This window comes from Dendrobates tinctorius, unplaced genomic scaffold (assembly GCF_039654945.1).
Source record: "Dendrobates tinctorius isolate UK_male_01 unplaced genomic scaffold, ASM3965494v1 ptg000079l, whole genome shotgun sequence".
In the NCBI taxonomy this organism is placed as follows: Eukaryota; Metazoa; Chordata; class Amphibia; order Anura; family Dendrobatidae; genus Dendrobates; species Dendrobates tinctorius.
This window is the reverse complement of record NW_027361747.1, coordinates 28,787,962-28,802,267: the sequence shown is the minus strand read 5'-3', so window position 1 is coordinate 28,802,267 and position 14,306 is coordinate 28,787,962. Positions and strand designations below refer to the sequence as shown.

The window sequence follows — 14,306 nt, the reverse complement described above, 5'->3', positions numbered from 1 at the left end:
TCTCTATGAGCTTTATACATCTTCATTGCGATTTTTGTCCATTTCTCAAGGCAAAACTGCTCCAGCTCCTTCAAGTTAGATGGTTTCTAACCATTCTTCAAGTCTCACCGCAGGCTCTCTATTGGATTAAGGTCGGGACTTTGATTAGGCCACTCCAAAACATTTACGTGTTTCCCCTTATGGATCAGGTATTTCCATTTTTGCGTCTGTTTTTTCCTCCCCTTCTTCCCAGAGTCATAACTTTAATTTTTGGCCATGTAAGGGCTTGTTTTTTGCAGGACGGTGTTGTACTTTGGAACAGCTCAATTTGTTTTACCAAATAGTGTACTGGAAAGCAGGAAAATAGGTAAAAGCGCAGAGAAATTGCAAAAAAGTGCAATTCTACAATAGCTTTTTTTTATTTAATTTTTCATCATCATGTTCCCTAAATTCTCAAACTGACCTGCCATTATGATTCTACAGGTCATTACGAGTTCGTAGATACCAAAATATTATAGGTTTTTGTTATTTAGTTGGTAAAAAAAAATCCAAATTTAAAAGAAAAAAAAAAGTAGCCCATTTCCAAAAACCATAGCGTCTCCTTTTTTCGGAACCTGTAGATGCGATATTTTGATCGCCGGTTATTGCATTTTAATGCAATGTTGAGGCGACTCAATTAACGGCATTCTGATGTTTTTGATTTTTTTTTTTCGTGTTGCGCCTTTTACCGATTTGGATTAATTCTTTTTAGGCTAGGCTCATATTTGCATATGGAGGAGCTGCGGAGTGCTGTGGACTTCCTCCACTGCCGCACCTCCTCCAGTCAGCTCCGCCTACGTCCGCATACTTTTTGCGGCCTGCGTACCCTATCTTTAACATTGGGTAAGCAGGTTGTGCGGATGTATGCGGATGCCTCCGCATGCGTCGTTTTGACGATGCAGCGACCCGCGTCGAACGCAACATGTTGGAATTTGATGCGGTCGCTGCATCGTCAAAACGACGCATGCGGAGGCATCCACATACATCCACACGACCTGCGTACCCAATGTTAAAGATAAAGTACGCAGGCCACATGCAGAAGTATGGCGACGTAGGTGGAGCTGACCGGAGGAGGTGCGGCAGTGGGCGGAGCGTCACCGAGGAAGTCCGCAGCCCTCCGCAGCTCCTCCATACGCAAATGTGAACCTTACCTTATACAGTGATAGGGTGATTCTGAATGTGGTAACACCAAATCGTTTTTTCCATGTTGAGGTAAAGGTATATCTGATTGACATGCTGGAATTTTGAGTAGCCAATAGGTGGGTGCTTTCTGGGCCACAGAGCTACATTTGAACATCATCAAAGTGGTACTGAAGGGCATGGCCTAGGGTTTGGATAAAGAGTAGGGGCCAGTGGCAGGTTTTAAGTGACACAAAGATAATGGAGACTGTCAGATACAGGTGCATCTCACAAAATTAGAATATCAAAAATTTTTTTTTTCAGTTCTTCAATACAAAAAGTGAAACTCATACTTCATATAGAGTCATTACAGAGTGATCTATTTCAAGTGTTTATTTGTTAATGTTGTTGATTATGGCTTATAGCCCATGAAAACAAGTCATTATCTCAGTAAATTAGAATACTTTATAACACCAGCTTGAAAAAATGATTTTAAAATTCGAAATGTTGGCCTACTGAAATGTATGTTCAGTAAATAAACTCAATACTTGGTCGGGGCTACTTTTGCATCAATTACTGCATCATTGCGGCGTGGCATGGAGGCGATCAGCCTGTGGCACTGCTGAGGTGTTATGGAAGCCCAGGTTGCTTTGATAGCAGCCTTCAGCTCATCTGCATTGTTGGGTCTGGTGTCTCTCATCTTCCTCTTGACAACACCCCATAGATTCTCTATGTGGTTAAGGTCAGGCAAGTTTGCTGGCCAATCAAGCACAGTGATACAGTTGTTTGTAAGCCAGGTATTGGTACTTTTCTCTTCGCCACAACGGGATCCGCCCCCAGGAACAGTAAACCTACAGAGAGATAAATGGGGCGGCCCCCCTCGCTCCCTCAGTTTGGTTTCCTGTTCCTCGAAGGAACCCGCATAGAAGAGGATGCCCGGCATGGTTGCCGCCCGCATGCATTATATGAGCAGCGGGGGCCCCAGAGCCAGGAGCAGCGACGGGCGGATCAGAATATGATTCCCCCCCTCAGCTGGTAATGCGGGTGAGGCTGTGGCAAGATGGGCCTGGCTCACCATAATATGGCAGGAGCCGATACCGAGGTTCCCCCTGAGGTACGCATTACAGAGCGCTGTGGACGCTTGTTTCCCCCACTAAGCATAGGGAGGCCAGGCAGGATCCCTGAGCTCGCCGGGTGCAGGAATGCCAGGAGCACTTAAGGAGAGATCGACATGCCTGGCGCCAGTGTATGTCCTCTGGTGATGCAGGGGTGGCGGTCGGAAAGCGCCGGTGAAGGTGAAGCCGGGCGTTCCTGTACTGGGCAGAGCGACCCGGAAGTGCAGAGAAGACTTCCGGGGGCACGAGGAGGTGAAGCACCGCGATATCGCGCATGCGCGCGAGGCAGGGAAGAGAAAGGAAAAAAAATGAGCGAAACCCGGGGGCTGCATAAAAGCACCGGCTAGAGGAAGCACCGCGATATCGCGGCAACGAGATCGCGCATGTGCGCGAGGCAGGGAAGAGAAAGGAAAAAAAATGAGTGAAACCTGGGGGCTGCATAAAAGCACCGGCTAGAGGCAAACCGGTGCGCAGCCATGTCATCCAACGACCCGGTTTCGCTCCAAATAGCGCAACCAGAGCAATCCTCTCACGATGGTGCCAGAAGAAGCTGCAGAAGTGTCAGCACAAGGAGTGGAAGCTCCAGGAGAAATACTAGTGGATGCTGCAGGCAGAACGAGTCCACAGAGAAAAAGATAAAAAAACGATCCCATGCCTCGCCTCAGCCCGAGTCGAGAACCCCGCAGCTGGTACTATGCTGACGAAATTCACGGGTGAGTGTTTTTAGTCAAGCCTTTGGCTGATGGCGACTGTTTTTTTTTTCTATCTTTTCTCGCACCCCTTAGGCCAAAAGGACCGAGAAGGCCAAAAACAGGGAATGTGCTTTATGTTCCAAACCCCTCCCAGATGGTCACCCTAAGAGGCTATGCCAGCCCTGTATTGAACGGACACTACAGGAGGAATCCTCAGGGAAGGAGGATATCCGTATGATAATTAGGAAGGAGCTGCGGGCCCTAGGCGGTTCCATTAGTCTGGGGGGCGCTCGTCCACCAGGGAGATAACGTCACCAGAGTCGAGATCACCTTCGGAGACGGGGGAGCTGGACTCAGATAGATCTCAGGAGTATCTATCCTCAGACGAGAAGGAGTAAGTTTGCTTTCCCACAGACAGTGTCGGCAATTTGGTTAAGTTGGTTTGGAATACAATGGGGTTACCGTCCACTAAAGAGCCTAAAACCCCGCAGGAGATAATGTTTGCTGGTATTTCCCAGAGAGAGGTTCGGACCTTCCCAGTAGATCCAGCAATTAAGGAGCTGGTGAAAAGGGAATGGGAAAAACAGGGGCAAAAAACCCTTCTCCCCTTACCATCTAAACTTAAATACCCGTTTGATGATGATGACCTAACGTCCTGGTCCAGGGCACCCAAAGTAGACGCAGCAGTGGCCTCCACTTCTCGCCGTTCTTCCCTACCAGTGGAAGACTCGGGGACGTTACCTGATCTCTTAGATCGCAAGACAGATGCCTTCCTCAAGCGGTCTTGGGAGGCATGTACAGCGGCCTTCAAGCCGGCAATATCAGCCACATGCACGGCTAGGTCCATGGTGATATGGTTGAATGATCTGGAGGAAGACATAAAAAGCGGAGCTTCTAGGGAAAAGCCCCTCTCTATTCCCTTGATTAGAGGTGGAGCGGCCTTCCTATCTGATGCCTCAGCCGACTCCCTCCAATTATCAGCTAGGGGGGCAGGACTAGCCAATGCGGGCCGACGGGCCTTATGGTTAAAGAGGTGGACAGGCGATATGCGGACAAGGACCAAGCTCTGCGCTATGCCCTGTCAGGGTAAGTACCTGTTTGACACAGAACTAGACGAGATCCTGACGAAAGCGGGGGGAGTGGAAGAAGGGGTTCCCTAACCCGTACGTTCCCTTTAACAGGAGAACCTTCAAGAAGCCTTCGTTTGGTAGGAAAAAAGATTTCAAATCCCAGGACCGCTGGGGCAATAAGGACCCCAAGCAGAAAGGTAGCCTATTCGGAAAACGTCCATTCAAATCTGGAGACAGATTCCAGTAGGGCCAATCCACCGGTAGGTGGCAGACTGTTACAGTTCAGCCACCAGTGGGGGAAAATTACATCTAACCCCTGGGCCATTAATATAGTTACATCAGGCCTAAGACTAGAATTTGTTCTAGGGTTGTCCCTTCTAAAGAGTTACCACAGACGCTAGCCCCTCGGGGTGGGGGGCCCACCTAGGGGAAGATATCATACAGGGCCATTGGTCCGAGATGGAAGCGATAAGTTCGTCTAATATAAAGGAACTTACTGCGATATATCATGCTGTGTTCAAATTTCTCCCACAGCAAAGAGGAACCCACAGGGTCCAGTCGACAATACCACCACAGTAGCATACGTAAACCGGCAAGGAGGTATGCGATCAGGGCCGCTCATGTCTGTTACAGAAAGGATCTTGGAGATGGCCAAATCACACCTCCACTCCCTGTCTGCAATCCACGTCAGAGGAGTGGACAATTCCATGGCAGACTTTCTCAGCCGCCAGACGTTACATCAGGGGGAGTGGGTCCTCAGCCGGCACATCTTCGAGATGATGGCAGCAAAATGGGGCAGGCCAGAAATAGATCTGTTCGCAACAAGGGCCAACAGGCGTGTAAAAAGGTTGGCTTCTCTATACAGAGCGGACGATCCGGACGTGCTTGATGCCCTCCAAATACCCTTGACGTTCCAGCAGGCCTACGCCTTCCCTCCTATGATCTTGTTTCCAACGGTAGTCAGGAATATAAGGGAAGAGGGGGTGAAAGTCATCTTGATTGCCCCATTTTGGCCAAAGAGGCCGTGGTTCTCATGGCTGAGGGCCATGTCAATATCCGATCCAAGGATCCTATCTCTACATCGGGATCTTCTCTCACAGGGTCCCAGCTACCATCCCCGAGTCAAAGCCCTGCACCTAGCAGCATGGAATTTCAGAGGGAGCTATTGAGGCTAAGAGGGCTCTCAAATAGTTTCATTAACACCCTTCTACAAAGCAGTAAAGAATCTACTACAAAAATTTACTCTAAATTATGGAGAAAATTTTTAGCCTTTCATCCAGCAAAGCTTTCCAGTGAAATACCTATTACAGCCATTTTAGAATTCCTGCAGAAGGGCCGGGAGTTGAGCCTCTCAGCACGCTAAAGGTCCACGTATCGGCTCTAGGAGCCTTATAGAACTACAACGTGGCAGGCAACAAATGGGTGGCCAGATTTATTTCCGCTTGTCAGAGAGTGAAGCCGGTACACATTCCCCAGTTGCCAACATGGGACCTTAGCTTGGTCTTAGACGCCTTTACTCGTGCCCCGTTTGAGCCCATACACTCAGTGTCAATTAAATGCCTTTCATTGAAGACCGCTCTGCTGGTAGCTTTAGTTTCAGCAAGAAGAGTAGGTGATCTCCAAGCCCTGTCGGTAGACCCCCCCGTTCCTATCAGTAGTCCAAGACAGACTTGTGTTAGATGGACCCTTTGTACCTTCCCAAACGAGCTACTAGGTTCCATAGATCCCAGGAGATCTGCCTACCCTCCTTCTATGACAACCCAACGACACCAGAGGATATTAAATATCACAGCCTAGATGTGAAGAGGGCAGCCTACCTAGATAGGACCAGTCCCTGGAGGCAGAGTAGGTCTCTTTTCGTCTCCTTCCAGGGTAACAAGAAAGGGTCGGGAGTTACGAGAAGCACGTTATCTAGGTGGATTAGAGATGCAATCTCGATGGCATATTCGGCAATGGGAGAAGACCCTCCTCGGGATATAAAGGCGCATTCTACTAGTGCTATGTCTTCCTCGTGGGCCGAGAGGGCGAACGTCCCAATTGAACTGATATATAAGGCTGCAACCTGGTCTTCTCCATCTACCTTCTATAATCACTATAGACTAGATTTGTCCTCCTCCTGAGGATTTGGCCTTTGGCAGATCCGTACTCAGCACGGTGCGCCCTCCCAGGTGACTGTCTTTGAAAGTCTCTCAGTGGGTGCTGTCATGGCGAAGAGAAAAAAAGGATTACTTACCGGTAATACTCTTTTGTAGAGTCCACGACCGCACCCGCTCACTCCCCTTAATGTATAGAATTACACGTGGTTTTCCTTGATGGTGGTGGAAAATATGATTAGAAATTAATCTGTAGATAGGTTAGCAGACGTAGGAACATGTTAGAGACGAATGAGTTATCTGGCATATTGACTAAAACGTGTGGCGGTTCCTCCTTTGTTCTCTGTAATCCAAACTGAGGGAGCGAGGGGGGCCGCCCCATTTATCTCTGTAGGTTTCCTGTTCCTGGGGGCGGATCCCCTCTCTCAGTGGGTGCTGTCGTGGACTCTACAAAAGAGTATTACCGGTAAGTAATCCGGTTTTTTGGCAATGTGGACAGGTGCCAAGTCTTACTGGAGAATTAAATTTCCATCTCCAAAAAGCTTGTCAGCAGTGGGGAAGCATGCAGTGTTCTAACATTTCCTGGTAGACGCTGCGCTGACTTTGGTCTTGATAAAACACAGTGGACCTACACCAGCAGATGACATGGCTCCTGAAATAATCATTGATTGTGGATGCTTCACTTTCTGATTTTAAAATAATTTTTTCAAGCTGGTGTTATAAAGTATTCTAATTTACTGAGATAATGACTTTTGGGTTTTCATTGTTTGTAAGCAATAATCATCAACATTAACCGAAATAAACACTTGAAAGTCATTACAAACAGAGTGAAAGTCATTACAAACAGAGTGATCTATCTAATGAGTTTCACTTTTTGTTTTGAAAACTGAAATAAACTAACTTATTGATATTCTAATTTTGTGAGATGCACTTGTAGATAATCATGACTTTGAGATTGTTTTTAAAGATTAGATCGGTAGGAAGACAGATTACAGAAGGTCAAAGAGCGAGCTTGATGAGCGGTTAGAGGGCATGTTAAGGTGGACGTGTTCAAACCGTTTTGGGAGTAGTGAGATGGGAGTCAGCTGGACAACAGATGATGGTGATGTTTTCGTAAGGATGGGTTTGAATGAAAACTATTACTTGAGCCAGCACATTGTGTAAATGGATGAAAAGTTCCATTGAATGCATTGTCGTGCTGTATTACATTTGGGTGCTTTGTATTATCAACTTTTTAATTTTTTTTTCCTTCTTTCTACAGATTTGACCTCATCTGTTCTGATGAATGCGTAATACAAACAGTCTGTTTACAAAAAATATAATATTTGCACGGACTTGGTCTTCTACTCCACCTTGGTCAAGACTTAACTTTAGCTCTTCTTTGGAGTTTTTTATTTTTATTGAAATGCCCTGATTGAAGTGTTCAAAGCTGAAAGGCAGCAGGATGAATGTAGATAATGTGGCGGAATCAACCAGGAATGCATTTGGGTCCCCATTACTGTATGATGATGAAGGCAATGGAAATGGTAGTGCAGGGGAGATTTCCAAGTGCTCAAAGTGTGAACAAAACCTAAACACCATATTTGATAGCAATGGCAGAAGCATTGAAGATTGTAGTGACTCTTTGCTTAAGTGTCACAATGGATTGGAGATGGAAAGTACCGTGGACTATATAAAAAACACAGATGATCGTATAACAGCCGCAAGTTCGGAGTATATAAAAACAATAGATCTGGAGGAAACGGTGGATTATGTTAATAAGGAATACTCTGAGAAAATCAGTTTATTGTCCAGTAAGATCATTTTGCCTGCACAATATGCATCCACCACAAAATCCAGTTCTTCATCAACTAAGCACGTTAATCAGAATGTTGAAGACTCTATGCCTTATGTACAAAAGTCAAAAGAAGCACAAAATAAGAAAATGGATTCTTCAAGCACTTCCCATTTCACTATAAAGCAAACCGATGAACCCTGTGAAAATGTTCTCATGGAGCAGGTAGAGGTGGATTCCCCATTTTCTAAAAATAAGTCTACTGAGGTACCACAATTGAGATTGTTCTCCCTGTCATTGGACTTGAGTAATGAAGAATTTATGAGAAAAAATAGTCTTGTTTCTAGTGACTCTGAAAAGCCAATGAGTGCTTCTTTACTCGAATCTTCCATGTTACCAAATACCTCCACTGAAGTGTTTTCCGGGTCCTTGAAGTGGACAAACAATCTACATGGTAACTGTCCGAACGTCGAACAGTCCAGCAAAGACTTGAAAGACTTGAGTAATTTTGAAGTGCCTCCACATAATAAAGATTCCAAAGAAAGGGTGCTGATCAATATGGGTGACGAGTGTATAGATCGTGTAACTAACATAGATGTTCCAACTTGCAATATGTCTACAGAGGACAGTGAAAGAGTCGGCCAATCTCTAAACAATATTGGCCCAGTCGTTGAAGTACAGGACTCCAATAAAAATAACTTGTGCTCTACTCCAGGGACAGAAGAAGCCATAATTCCAGTTCTAAAGATAGAGGGAAGTGATATTGAAACCAAAAACTTAAAAGGTGTCCTGGTTGCAGACACTGGCTCTGGTAAGTCCTCTGGTGAAACGCAATCTTTAAGCACGGAGTCAAAAGACTTTTTAAATAATCTAACTGGACGCACCTGTGAGGACACTTTCTTAATTGCAAGTCCCTGTTCAGAAACTGATGTCAAGGCATACACCTCTACACCTGTGCCAGAGTCCAAAAATATGACTTTCTCTGTTCCAATGCTAGAGGATATTGGACAGATTGAGAAAACAAAAAATCCAAATTCTGGCAAGGATGTGAATCTTTGCAATGGTCTAGATACTGTTAAAACTTGCCCTGGAAATGTTGCAGCAAGACAAGCAAATAGGAAGCCTGCCATGGTACCATCCGTTCTGAAAGGCAAAAAAAATGAATTGGTGAACTTTCCAAAACCCAACTTTAAAAATGTAAGGGCAAAAGTGCTGAGTAGACCTGCATTAAATGCAAGGGATTGTCCTTCCTCTGCTTCAAAACCCTCTCCAAGGTCCCCGCAGTCTCATTCTAGTGTCTCTTCACCTGTAGCGTCACCTCGGACTTCTGCTTCTACCATCAAAACATTAAAGAAGAAACCTGTTCCTGATCAGGACCTGAGAGCTGAGGCTGCTATTGCTAAATCTCAGAAGCAGCCAATTAATAAGCTGCTCTTCCCTGGCCAACCTGCACATGCCCCAACCCATACTAAATATGCTTTAGGTAAAGTTCCCAGAGCGGCTGTGTTGAAGCAGACACAGGATGATATTGAGAGAGCGAGTTCTTCGAATTCAACGCGCTCCTCTGGATCAGCTGCTGTCGTAACCTGCACAGCCAGACTGACAGAACAGAAGGGAGAAAAGGCGAAAACCATTTCAAAGACTGCCGCTGTGAATGGTGTACACATGGGGCCGGATAAAACGGAGCAGAACGGCCTTATCGATGCTCCATATGAAAAAAATGAATTCCAGAATGAAGATGGCACTTCTGGTGATATATTTGGCAACGTATCAGTAAGTGTGCCTTGTATGTATTGTTCTTTGTACTTGTAAATACTCGACCTTCAAAGTTGTAGGTACTGTCTACATTTTCTTCTGCCCCTGGAATGCATTATTATGGGTTGATACAAAATGTACGGTACCTTTTGTTCAAACAAGATGAGGAAACTGCAATTTGAGCATTTCCAGATGATCATATCTCCAGCTCTTGTATTTTTTTACATCCCATTTTTCTGGAAGAGTAGCACAATACTCTACATTGGGCCTCAGTGCTTTGTCCATATAAACATCCTGCATGATTGTGAAGATCATATTTCATGTCCTTTCTGCCAAGACCGCAAGTATCTCTGCAGTGGCCAAACTCATTCCAGACCATGCTGCTCACGCATTGTGCTTTTGTTTGCTCCTCGTCCGGTTATCCTGAATTTCTAGGTTTTATGTTTCTCAACATGAGAAGGCGGAAGGGCATTACTGGGAACTAGCAATGTTCTGGGCTGGGAATTTGTTCTCCATGCTAATGAGACAGTAAACATTGCTCCTGGCTCACCTAATGTACAAGACACTGGGTATTTTGAGCTTAATTATATTACTGTTACATAATTGGGAGAGGAATTGGTGGCAGTCATTTTTTTTTTTCTAGTTTTCTGGGTGGTTCTTATTGTTTAACACAAGCCAAGGCTGAAGTGTTTTGATCTTTCAAGTACGTACTGACAGTACTTTTTTATTTTTTTTTTTCTTCTTGCCATTCTAAGTCTGCCCTAAGGGAAGGTGCTTCAGATCAGGGTAGAGGAATGTCCTGTTCTACAGGCTTATACGTGATCTTTGCTCAGATCTGACAAAAATGCAGAATGTCCAAAGAACACATTAAATTATAGTTCAACACGGAATGTATAATGAATGTTAGCTACTTTATTTTGCACCATTAACTAGCCAAAAAAGTAAGAAAGCACCTAATTTATGGTGTGACAGAATTATTTAGAAGTAAAATAAAGTCCTACAACTTCTTTTTTTAATTTAGTTTTTTTAAACCAATTGCCTTTGATGAAGTCAAAATAGGCCGTTTTGTTCACAATGAAAATTTTACTTTAGTAGAGTTGATTTCATTTGTGTACCACTTGAAAACAGAACCAGAGGACTTACTGGTGCCGGACATCAATGGCACCCAATGGATGCCATTGGTTATACAAATGGAGTCCATCCCATTTTTTACACTTTTTTTGTTGAAATGGACAAAAATATAGTCCTATCATTGAGTTAAAGGTGGAACCACACAAGAAGTTTGGGTAGTCTATAAAATTCTAAGGCTCCAATTAATCGAGAATGGCATATTTTACACTGGTCTTGATGGACAGCGCTGATCTTTCAGCTGCCGTGTGCTACAGCAAGAAATGGATGACATTCGGTGACTAGAGTACATTTCTGTTGTGATTTCTGCCATTTTTGTCGTGTAACATATGATAAATTTTCTGAATGTGCTTGGCCACATGGCCTCCATGCAATACTTTGCCCACTTTTCAATAAGTTAGCAGAACTGGCTGCTTCAGGTGTAAGCCAAATCTCATAATTGTGACATTTCAAGCAGGCGTTTGAGTCTTGGGATCTTGGAGCAGGGAGTTTGAGTCTTGGAGTCAGAGTCCAAGTCCATTTTGGTGGAGTCGGTATAAAATGGACCAACTCGGACTCCTAAAATCCATAATAAATTGTGTACAGTAGTACAATGCAGGATGTGATGTAAATATTTTCATAATTTGAGTAAGCTATGAAATGTCTAGCCCTGATCTAAGCATCTGGGCTTTTAGTTGAGAGGAACTTAATATACTTGCTCAGTATTGAAACGCCTCCTCCAGTGCTGTGGAGTTGGAGTGGAGACGGGGAAATTGAGGAGTCGGAAGTTTGGCTTACATAGGCCTAGTTTCAAGTGGTTTAAAGTCAGAAGTCTGGTGACTAGCTTCTTGGTGAATATAGCCTTAGAACTGGGATCGCACATGTTGATTTGAGTCCATGTCAGAAGTGGATTCTACAGGAAAGAAATTAAGTTATTACTTTGCATCTCCAATTCCCTTTAGATCCTTTTAATCTCCCCACAAAAAAACAAATATATCATTAAAGATTTAGTGTGTGGTACTCTACTATTTTCAGGCTTTCACATTTTACTTGCCTTAGTGCCACCCATTTCAGATATATGTGGCAGTTTAAGTGCCAGTTAGTGGCAAGTTGTCGATGTGACAGCATCCTTGTGTAGCTTGTGGTCGCTCTAGTTTCGATAGTTCGTGTTATGTGTTATACGGCACAATCTGTTCTGCAAAATTGGCAGAATGAATTTGTGGTTCTCGGCGTGAAGGTCTGCTCCTGTGAGCTTGTACTCGGACTTGCATTATTCTCTGCAATAATCCCTGCGGTGTCTGCTGTGAAATGTCTTTCAAATAATCCAGGTGAAGTGTCGCCTTGTTGCGCTGCTGATGGATATAGACGGCCAGACGGTATACTTTCAAAACTTTAACAGGTTTTATAGATCAACGCGTTTCGAGGACAGCGTAGGGACTAAACCTAATAGCAACTGTCAGAGGTGATCGTCTTATATGTGGTCTTTTTTTGAAAAAACACGCCTAACAGGGCACATGACTGTGTCAAAGCTCATCACATACTGAGAGCAGATGTAAAAACCAAAGTAAATGATCAAAAATCCTCTGAGATTACTGCTTCATAAAACAAATTCCCAGAATATTAGCACAACTATAGGAAAAATAATAAAAACATAATAGCAAGTTTATTAAACAAAAACATAGATCGATATGCCTGACAAAATGCTATCACAGGACTTTCGTCTGAACTGGACCGAAGGCTGTATCTGGGGAGGTTACTAGCCATAACAGGATTGTAGCAAGGCAGTAATAGAGAATGGGAAAAAAACAAAATTGTGTTTTATATATGTTTAATTATTATTATTATTATTATTATTATTATTTATTATGCATGCATATATGATAGAATGACTTTTTTGCACACAAATAGCGCCATGACTAATGTTCTAGTGCATAGAGCAATTTTTCACAGGCAAGTTTTGCGCTAGTCCCATCTGTTTGCCGGGCGAGTCAGTGCTACTTTCGACAGTGCAACATGGCACGTAACTTGTCTGCACAAAGATGCACTTTGCAGATGTGACTGACGTAAGGATTCTTACATTACTGTGAACTTGCCCTGACTTTTGGATATGGGACGGGCCCCTGCTCCATCTTAACACAACCATAACTACAGTAAACGTAGACACTGGAATAAATACACAAAACACATTATTTTGGTTGTCAAAATGGCCACAGCTTTATTTAAATCACAGGATTAAAACAATCACAGTAGGACTCAGGTTAAGTGCTAGTACATTGGAATTCACAAGAACTGTGATATCCCCAGCTGTCTGACATATAGCACCAGGACAGATAGTCATAAAGGGGCGGCATGCCCTGGCTTGCCATTCAAGCACAACCAGTAAACTTAGGGCACCAATGACCCCATTATCCTCACTCCTGTGCTTAACCACTGAGCCCGCCCATGAGTGACATTACAATATCCTTGAGGCTAGCCGCCAAAGCCGAGCCTGTTCACCACCATGAGGATTTTACATCCTCTATTTACAATGAGTCCTCCTTAACTTGTCCACAACTTCTACCTGACTCCTAAACCGCCACCAAGAGGCTATTTGACACCTTAAATGGACTTCACCCCATCAACCATGCCTAATAAAGCCATCAACCAGTTCTGCATGCTATGGAAAGACTGTGCATACAAGTAAAATTAATCTGTCGCAGCCATGGATTTTTGTTATCAATGCAACTCTACCAAATTATGATTGATAATACAGTAACTAAAGCAAATTTACAGTCTGTAAACATCCTGCAATGAGGATCCCATAATGGGGAATGTGGAAAGTAGACCATAATAAAGGTGGTAGCCAAAGTCTGAATAACAGTATAATGACATGTCATGCCTCAAAAACTGTTTGGCCAGTCTCACACGTCCAGATATTTCCGTTATCGAAGCTATCCATGTCCGTTTGTCCGTGTGGATACGTGGTACATCTGTGTGGCAACCGTATGCTGCATCAGGACCATACGGACGGTCGCCGGGGAAGAAGCGCTACAGTAAGTGCTGTTCCTCTGCGGCTGTTGCTGAACGCAGCTGTCATTCTTCTCTCCTGCTCTGCCGGCAACAGCGAGCAGGAGAGAATGAATGAAAACCTGACGTGGGGTCCCCCTCTGTTTGTGAACCAAACCTGCAAAACTCACAGCTGGGGGCTGCTATTTTCAGGCTGGTAAAGGGCCATTGATCTTAGGTCCCCCCCAGCCTAAAAACAGCAGCCCGCATTTGCCCAGAAAAGGCGCATCTATGAGCTTTGTCGGGTTCTTCCCACTTGCGCTGTAGTGGTGGCAAGTGGGGTTAAGAAGGGGTTAATGTCACCTTGCTATTGTTAGGTGACATTAAGCCCGGTTTAGTAATGGAGAGGTGTCAATAAGACACCTCTCCATTACTAATCCTAGAGTTATTCAATAAACACACACAATAAGAACAAAGTATTTTAATGAAAGAATATACTACACAGTTTTAAAATCTTTATTATACTCCTAATCCCATATCAAAGCCATTGTTCTGCTGTAAAAAATAAAAAAATAATA

At 44.1% G+C, this 14,306-nt stretch overlaps 1 protein-coding gene across 12 annotated transcripts in view; it reads left to right on the top strand.

The window, feature by feature from the left end:
• MTUS1 (microtubule associated scaffold protein 1) overlaps window positions 1-14,306 on the top strand; it is a 326,118-nt gene that overhangs the window by 80,999 nt on the left and 230,813 nt on the right. For all 12 annotated transcript variants that reach the window (XR_012233776.1, XR_012233777.1, XM_073583629.1 and 9 more), the window contains one exon: window positions 7,369-9,654. Coding sequence is in view for 10 of the 12 variants with exons in the window: in XM_073583629.1 (XP_073439730.1) it covers window positions 7,552-9,654 (2,103 nt within the window). In the remaining 2 variants the exon portion in view is untranslated. The remainder of the gene's footprint in view (window positions 1-7,368; window positions 9,655-14,306) is intronic.